Source organism: Halyomorpha halys, unplaced genomic scaffold (assembly GCF_000696795.3).
Source record: "Halyomorpha halys isolate HHAL.00 unplaced genomic scaffold, Hhal_1.1 Scaffold24.1, whole genome shotgun sequence".
NCBI lineage: Eukaryota > Metazoa > Arthropoda > Insecta > Hemiptera > Pentatomidae > Halyomorpha > Halyomorpha halys.
The window spans coordinates 2125567-2134858 of NW_027107648.1; the positions used below are offsets into that span (position 1 = coordinate 2125567).

General features: G+C 29.8%; 1 protein-coding gene across 1 annotated transcript in view; it reads right to left on the reverse strand.

Annotated features, from left to right (window-relative positions):
* LOC106682497 (small subunit processome component 20 homolog) overlaps positions 1–9292 on the reverse strand; it is a gene marked incomplete in the record, with an annotated part of 46758 nt that overhangs the window by 9887 nt on the left and 27579 nt on the right. The window contains 8 exon segments of the mRNA XM_067046031.1: positions 1112–1354; positions 2570–2740; positions 3329–3519; positions 3721–3958; positions 6597–6764; positions 7365–7620; positions 7755–7882; positions 8314–8513. Coding sequence (XP_066902132.1) covers positions 1112–1354; positions 2570–2740; positions 3329–3519; positions 3721–3958; positions 6597–6764; positions 7365–7620; positions 7755–7882; positions 8314–8513 — 1595 coding nt within the window.

Consider the following 9292-nt stretch of genomic DNA (forward strand, 5'->3'; position numbering starts at 1 on the left):
TGGTTTGTGTATATGGTAGTGAATTTGTGTGGATAATCTTATATAAGAAGAATTAAATATTTATGATTTTAAATTAAAAAAAAAAAAAGGCTTTTAACTTATAATTAATGAATGACCTGGGCAGAATAGCCTGCAAAAGTAACTCTAAATTTAATGGGAGGAAGAAATTATAATTGAAAATTTCCTTGAAACGTTGGACTGGTGAAAAATAAAAAGTGTTGAGACAAAAAAGGATACAAGTTTTGATTTATTTCATAAATAATAAATAACATTTAAATGTCAATTATCTCTTGAAATAACTATTATTTTCAATTGTAAAAACTGTTTGAGGCAAAACATTGTAAGAAAACAATAGAATATATAAAAATGATTTTCAACTTAAAATGACATATGTCCACAAATTAATAATAATATAAGGGGAAAAAATAAGAACAATAACCAAGAAATTTTGGCTTAATCTAAAAAAAAAAAAAAAAAATGTGTAAATGGCTATAAATTAGTGAAGTGAATGTGATATATATACATATACACATTTAAATATTTAATAATTTGTATGTAATTGTGTAAAATATTTTTTATTAAGGAGCAATATAAACTTGGTTGATCGTAACTGTATGTTAATTGTTATTATAAATAACTAAAGATAATTAAATAACTATAGATTGTAAATATTCTTATTTGTAGAAACTTGATAATGTACAGAGGAGCCCGAAACGTTGTTCAAATATTACAAAGAATAAAGTGGATAAACGTTGTATGTAATTAAATTCCTGAAAAGAAATATAATAAAATTTAAACAAATAAAACTCTTTGGAACTTTATTTGTAGGATTACAACTACTTATTTGGATTTGAAGTTAGAACTTATATATATTTGAAGATTAAAGGAGTAAAATGAGATATACTGATTTTTTTAAAAATAAAAAATGAGTAACAGTAGTTTTTGAATAGATTTTTAGATAGAGGATATGATGTTAAAGTCAAAATAGGAAAAAAAAAAACTTATATAATAGCTCAATATATAGCTGTTAAATATCAATAAATCACTTTTAAATTCCAAGGTAAACTTTGTTCCTGGTGATAGATTTTTATAAGGTAATACTAATACTAACCTGCCGTGCTTGAAGCCTGACACTATCCATTTGGGATATGATGCTGATCTTAGCAACCTTATCCATGATGCTACTCATTTCATCAGCTTTGATATGACGAGCTATCAACGCTTTGAGAAGGGTGAATGCTGTCGCTTGTCGTTCTCTGTCCTCGATATCCTGCTCACAGTAAAGAAGCAGTACTCTCGTATCTTTACTGCTAATTTTCCAGCCTTTTTCTTCTCTCACTAAAGCACCAACAGTCTGAAAGAACAAATAGTTAGTGGAAGAATGAATAGATGGCAGTGGATAGAAGCATTTCTAGGAAAAGAAGAAGTAGGCAGTTTTCAAAGTTAGATAAGGTTAATAAAGAAAATACCAGGAAGTAAAAGAAAAAACAATAAATAAAAAATAGAAGCTACTAACACTTGGATAATGAGAACAAATAATTTTGTAAAGGTATGAATTGCATTACATAAATATTAATATTATGCTATATTAAAGTAATATTGTACGCTATATTCACCTTAAAAATCTATAAAAATAGAGATAAATTCCTATTTCTCAAAACAGCCATTTGTAGCACCAAATAACAATTTGGCGTCTTCGATTTTCAGAAATATAAAGATTAAAATCCTTTACATTGATAGTAATAAAATAAAATTATTTCGAATCTTTTTTATTATTTTGTTCATATTATTGTTTGATATAAATGTTTAATGATTAAAATAATAGAATTCTTCTACATGACAACTTATGAGAAAATTAAACACCCATAAAACTCAAATTATTTTTTTTATTGGAATATTGAAACTAATAAAAGCTATTGATCCTTTACTGTGTGTGTTCCTGCTGTAACGATAAAGATGAATCTTTAGATACGCTCTTTATTAGTCAAAACAATGTCTACACTCGAATATAAAACAATACACTCACCATTATTATCAACCAAAATATTAAGTTTTTTTTTAGACAACAAAAAAAAAAAACACTTAGTTCATCATTATTAATTGTTACCAATTAATCATATGGAGAGAAGTTTCAAATGGGTTTGCCACTAAAACAAATGTAAAATAATGAAACATTAAATGAATTATAAATAAAAATAGATTTAAAAGAAATATACTAGAGAAATAAAAATGTTGATAATAATGTTGACAGTGGCAAACCCATTTCAAACAGTCACTTTACTAACGTTGACAATTGCCGCTGAAGACATTAATAATCTTGTCACCACAATCCAAAAACAATTGTTTCAAAAAGACTATTACCCGAGTAATGCATATTTTTGTGTTTCTTGAGAAAACTTGAATTTATCCACTCTTGTATATTCACATTTCATGTGAATACCTACCTTTTATTCATTACTCAAGAGAAACTTCTTTTAAGCAAGTTTTCAATATTTTATATATTAATGACACATATGTGAAAACAGTTTCAACTGTTAATTGAAAAATTCAATAATGTTCGAAAAATTACCTTGAAGGCAGCCATAACTAAGTGGAAGTTATCCCCTTTGCTGAGACCAGCAGATGCAAAGCGATGGAGGATCTGGAACAACGCCGCACAGATCGCATTCAGGTGAAGATTGATTGAAGGGAGCTGCATTCGAGACAACCATGGAATGCACTGAATGGCAAGTGTGCAAATCTAGAAAGAAAATTAGTCCATATATATATATATATAAGTACATCTTCAGACCTTAGCAATGTTCTTATTCGATGAGTTTTATATGTACAGTATGTAAATATGTTCATAATTTTAGTGACTAGGCTTACATATTGCACCTTTTATTTTCATTTGAGATTTTGGAAGTGAAATTAATGAGGCGAAACGTTGGCTCACAATAAATCGTTTTATTACTACTTGAGTTCTTTTGACAGTACCCGGAACATCTTCCTTCTATTGAAATAAAATTTAATAGAACAGGAGAATAAAATGAGAAGGGGAGTAGAAAAACAATGTCTTACAATAAGATTGCAATATGTGCTCGAATAAAGGTTGACCCCAATCATAAATCAACCCCATATTGATCCCAATCCTAAATCAACCCTGTATTGACCCCAATCATAAATTAACCCCATATTTTAAAAGTAATTTTTTGGAAAAAAATATGGGGAAGTAAAATGAATAAGAATTAGAATAAGTTTTCAAATTTAATATAAATACTTAAAAAATAAACAAACATGCTTAAATTAGTTACTATATTAAAATAACATAGCAATACATAATAATAACCTTGACATGATGCGATTCGATACAGTCAAGAAGGTGTTTGACCAACGGATCAAGCATACTTTTACTCTTTTCCTTCTTTAGTTTCTCTCTCTTGAGCAGGAAGTAGAGAAGCTTGAGCCCGAACTCGACTAGAAGGTGGTCATTGGTCTTGGAACATTCTGAGCTCATCAGAGCCTTTTTCCGTTTCGGTTCTGAAAAATAAATTAAAAAATTAAGTAAAACTTACTTTTTAATTTATCGTTTCAATTAGTGTTAGTTAAAAGAATTCATTTCTGTGAAATAGAAACAAAAGAAATTATTTTTTTATTTGAAAAATGTTTTTAGGCCTCTGAACCTGAATAACATGTTTGGAAATTTATATTATTTAATAATATAATAAATAAAATTCAAACCTTCAGGAATGAGAAAAATATCAGGGCCCCTCCGAGACTCATATTCCAACTGCTTGGGATCGACTTTGACCTTTTGCTTTGAGATGAGTGCAGGGATACTCTCGGTTGAAACGCCATGTGCAAACTCCAGCAGTTCCTCGGGTTCCAAGAACCTATTCTCAGTTAGTCCTAAGGCCACTTGCTGAAGACAGTTAGTCACTTTGGTGATAGTCTGCGAAGAAACTGTACGCGATAGCTCCTACAATGGGCAATTGAGTCCATTATTAACAAGCTCAAGAAATATAAAGTTATATTTTAAAAACAACAGCTCATATGTAATAAATAGATAAAAGTTGGTGTATTAGTTGGGAGTATTCTACACTTAAATAAAACTCAAGACTCTTCTCACAATATATTAATATACTTTCTGGAATTTAACAGACACAGATGCTTGGAAGGGAATGTACTCCCTAGTTTCATTATTTATAGACAACTTCACTAATAACAAATTAATATGTTTTAGTCGATTTAAAATAACTTTAACTACACTGTAGAACAGATAATGTTATTTCTGAAGTTAATTAAAAATAATTATTATAAACAGAAAGATTAACATAAAAGGAAGATGGTCCAGGTATGATTAAAAAAAAAAAAAAACTCAAATATTAATTTAATCCAACTTTTCACCCCACTTTGCAGGGCTTCATCGAGGCTAAAAAATGATACAAATAAAACTAAAATAATATAACAATTAGTTGTTGCTAATTGTTTTAAAAAGGAAAGCCCATAAAAAAGCAAGTAGTGTCTTAGTTTTTACATTATTTATTTACTTTTAGTATGTACTGTATTTTAATAATTCTTTATTATCTACTACTTACATTTTCATTAATTGTCTAAAACCGTTTTGTCATTATGATTTATTTATATTTTTCACTGTACATCTTATTTTTACTTTCTATAATTTACTTTGTTCTTTTTTATATAAATGTTCATATATTATAATCATAATTAGCAACACCTTAGTTTACTTTTACTTAATGTTATCTATTTTCTTACTTGGTTCCTTTTTTTTATTTATTTATTTTTTATGGCTTTTTAAAACAATTAACAACAACAACTAATCGTTACATTACTTTTAGTTTTGTTTATATCTTTTTTTAGCCTTGATGAAGCCCTGCAAGGTGGGGCAACACATTACACATTAAATAGTTTAATTACTATTGGAATTTTTTCTTTGACTACACCTGTACCATCTTCCAGTTATATTTGATTGTTTTTCTGTAAACTGATCTACTGCTGTGACTATTATGTCTTTGGTTTGATTTTACATTGCTATCTAATAATAAATTTTGATCGAACGTAGGTAGCGGATCATTGTAGAGGGTCTGTGGAAGTGAATTAGGGAGAATAAATTTGTCAATTAAATGAAATTGTTAAACAGAAAAAAAAAATGGTTCTCGTTATATCATGTAAATATATGTATTGTACTGTCCAGAAAGTAACAGACGTTTTCAAATAAACAATTCACAAATTGAAAAACTCAAAATTTATTACATAAATTTGAAAGGTACACTCTTAAGCTATTTTTCTATATAATCACCATTCAAATTGAGATATTTATCATACCATGGCATAAGTCTTTCAATACCCTCTCTATAGAAATCTACCCCCTGCAATTTCTACCACTGGTTTACACTAGCATGCAGTTCAGCATCAGTATTAAAGTGTTGTATACCGAGCCATTTTTTCATCACAGGAAAGAGGTGGTAATTGCTCGGCACCAAATCCGGGCTGTATAGTGGATGGTCAAACACCTTCCATCCAAAATCATCCAAGGTGCCCGGGTACGATTGGCCATGTGTTGTCGTGAAAAAACAACACCTTGGTGCCCCTTGGTTTTCACGGACGCTTATTTTTGTATGGCGAGCCGTAACTTTCCTAGTGTTACACAAAAACCTTTCTGAGCTGATTGTTGCTCCATGTTCCAGAAAATCAACGAGAAGCACTCCCTTGGAGTCCCAAAACACAGTAGCCTCGACTTTCTTGCAGACAGCATTTGTTGTTTCTTGGGAGAATGTATATATTCTCCATGAGAACATTCCACCGACTACTGTTTTGTTTCATAGTTGACATGCTTCACCCAAATCTCGTCCCCAGTTACGATATATGGCTTACACTCATTATTCTCGGCCCGTAAACATCACAAAGCTGACGATAAATTTCAATTAGCCTGTTGTTTCGAGCCAAAAAAAACCGAATCACTGACCGCACTTCACAAGTCGCAGAATTTTCTATTGCAGGGCACATTTTGACAACTCACAGAGAGCAAAGTGAGGAATGCACAGTCCTCACGCTACAAAGGCTGGATGCATACTGAATGTAGGAATATATATGTATATTAGCTGTTCAACCTTTACCTTTGAACAGCACTGATGAAGCCCTGCAAAGTGGGGCGAAACGTCGGAAAATAAAAAGTTGTAAACTATTTTTGTTTCTCTTTTTACCGCAACCCTGACCATCTTCTTATATATGAATGTAGGAATGTTCGGACACCAAGATGGCGGCTTTACCTCCACCCATTGCCACAATAGGCCAAAATGTCTGTTACTTTCTGGACAGCCCTCGTATATATGTATATATATATATCTACACATCATTCAACGACCTTCCACTATATTTTATTAGGTATAATCATGAACTTACACATGTGATATGTGATATGAAACTAACAAAAGTCAAGATATTTAAAATATAATAAAATTTGTTTAAAATATTTTGAGTTCTGAATATACAATTAAGGAGTATGATCTTGGTAGCATATAATCAATATAATATTATAGAATAAAAACAGTTGTTCGATTAAGAGATACATAACTATAATGTGAAAATTTACTCACCTGCTTTAATGGTAACAGTATATCAAGCAAATATTTCTCTGATGTGTACGTTGCCAAAATGTGAAAAATATCAAAGCTCCTATTAACTCGAGCTTCCACTGTCTTAGCAGTGATCTGGTTGACTTCTTTTTCTTCAGCTGCGTTTCCAAAAAGGTCTGTAGTACAAACCTGAAAAAAAAAAAAAAAAGTGAATACTACAAATAAAAAAAAATTGAAGTAAATTTTCCCTAAATTGTAAAATAAATTAAATTAAGTTCAATAAAAATAAGATGAAAACGGATTAATGCTTAATACAGTGAGGAACTTATTTACAACTGAGTAGGTCCAAATAATAGGGATTTTTTTTTATACTAAACTAACAAAAAAAGATTTAACATTGGAACTTTGTTGAATGACCATATGCAATTAATCAAGGAAGATGGATTATATTGTAAACAGTCTTTATAATAAATATAAATAAACACAGTTTACAATATTTTTAGTTTTTTGTAACTTGTTTTTAGCCCTGATGAAGCATTGCAAAGTGGAATGAAACGTTGATTCTTAATAAACATTGTTGTACTATTTGAGATCCTTTTTGACTGCATCCAGACCATCTTTGATTAAAAGATCTAATAAATGAATCAGATAATAGAATAAATACGTATTTTAGTATATTCTAAGAACAAGAACACAGTGTCATATTTAGAAGTGAAGCTCCAGTGGATTCGTTGTTGCTTCCAACAGAGAAACTAAACAAAAGCAAAAAATACCATAGCAAATACTAACCTGCAATGCCTTGTGTATGCAACTATCCAGGTCCCCTTTAGTGTACATGGGTCTGAGAGCTTGGAGGACACTGTGGACAGTGTAGGCTAACACGTGTACCTGAAAACCTCTCGTCAAAAGAGATGCGAGCTCAGAGAGGAGCATGTGAAGGTACTTAGGCCCAAGTGACACCATAACAGTCTGTAAGGTGGTGCGAGCAGTCCTACGCACTGCCTCTCCATGAGATTTCAATAGGTTACACAGTTTGAGCAATACTCTAAAAAAAAAAAAAAAAAAAAAAATAGTGAAATCAATAACAAGCTCTATATAACCATTAAAACAAAAGCTATAATAAATATTATAATTGATTTGATTGTGTAATATTCTTACAAAATTATTATTAGAACATACCCTGGTAGATTCCTCTTAAGAAGTGTCGGTGAAGGTAGTTTTTGGAGCAACTTGACAATGGCTATTGCCAATGGTGCTCTAAGAATGTCTTCTTCATCTTTTTCAAAATTAATAGTTTTCTTATTTACCTATAATAATTTTTTTTAAAAAATTAATAAATAAATTGAAAAGCTTATTGTAAACATTATTTTGGTTGAATGTTTTTTAGTGGAATTAATTTTTAATTAATATACAATGCAATCTCAGTAATTCGAACTTCGATACACCGAAAGTTCCAGTAATCTGAACTCAGGTAAAAAAAAGTTCCTTTTTTTTAAAAAACTCAGCAGGCAATAACATTTTTTGTTTTCAAAAGGATATTTTTAACAACCCCATCTATAGGCAAGTTATTGCAATCATGGTGAAAATCGAAAGTTGAAATTTTACATAGTTACAATATTGGGTAATTTAATTCCTATGAAAGTGTTACAATTCACATAAAAGCTCAGAACAGAGGAGTTGTAAACAATAGCTTTAGACTAAATATAAATCAAAAAGAACAATATAAAAACAAACAAACCTTATGATAGGAATCTGCAACGTTTTTATGAGCCATTAGTGATTGGAGGTTTGGCAAAATAGCTCCAGCTAGTTCATTAACTACTTTTTCAGCAGCTTGTTTACTTAGTGGTTGATCTCTCAAACCTTCAGAAATTTTTTCTTCACTGTTTTCACCATCAATTTCTTCTGTAACGACAGATTCTTCCAATTTATCAGATTCTAAAAAAGCAAAAAAAAAATTCTAAATTTAAATTTAAAAAATATATATATCAAAACTCTTAATAAAGTATGAATCGGTAATTATTATTCTAAGAAAATTGATATACGGTTGGGTTTCAAAGATGGCGATTCTTTATCACCTATCTTAATTAATCTAGCACTTAAATACTTTATAAAAAATGTGATGAATAGTGACAAGGATTTAACTTTGGGAGGTAAAATATTGGCTCTTAGGTTATACTGATGATTTGGTATTATTGAATCAGGACAAGGAAAATATAGAACTAAACAACTACATTAATAAGCTCTAGAAAGGAGCTAGGTCTTGATATGAATAAAAATAAAATAAAATATATGGTTAGCACTAGAAACAGAAGCAATTTCATTTATATAGATATAGCAGGAAATACATTGGAAGAGGTAGATAGGTTAAAGTATTTAGGTCCTATGGTAACTAGAAAAAATAAAATTTATGAGGAAATAAAAGTGAGGTTATAGATAGGAAATGCTTGTTATTTTTCAATTTCAAAATTGCATAGCACGCATTGCAAAATTGCATGCGCCATCTGTCCAAAAATTCAAAAAATTATATCCGGTTTTTAGGGTTTGGGACTAAAAAGGATGAATTAATATATATATATTATATTGCTCTTTTTAGTAAATAGTATATTTTGATGTATAAAGGGTTTTTGATATGTTTTATCTTATGTATCATTTTAATATTGTTCATTTGTTTTGTTTATCCAAAAAGCAAGCTAACCAATTTTCATTGTCCATAA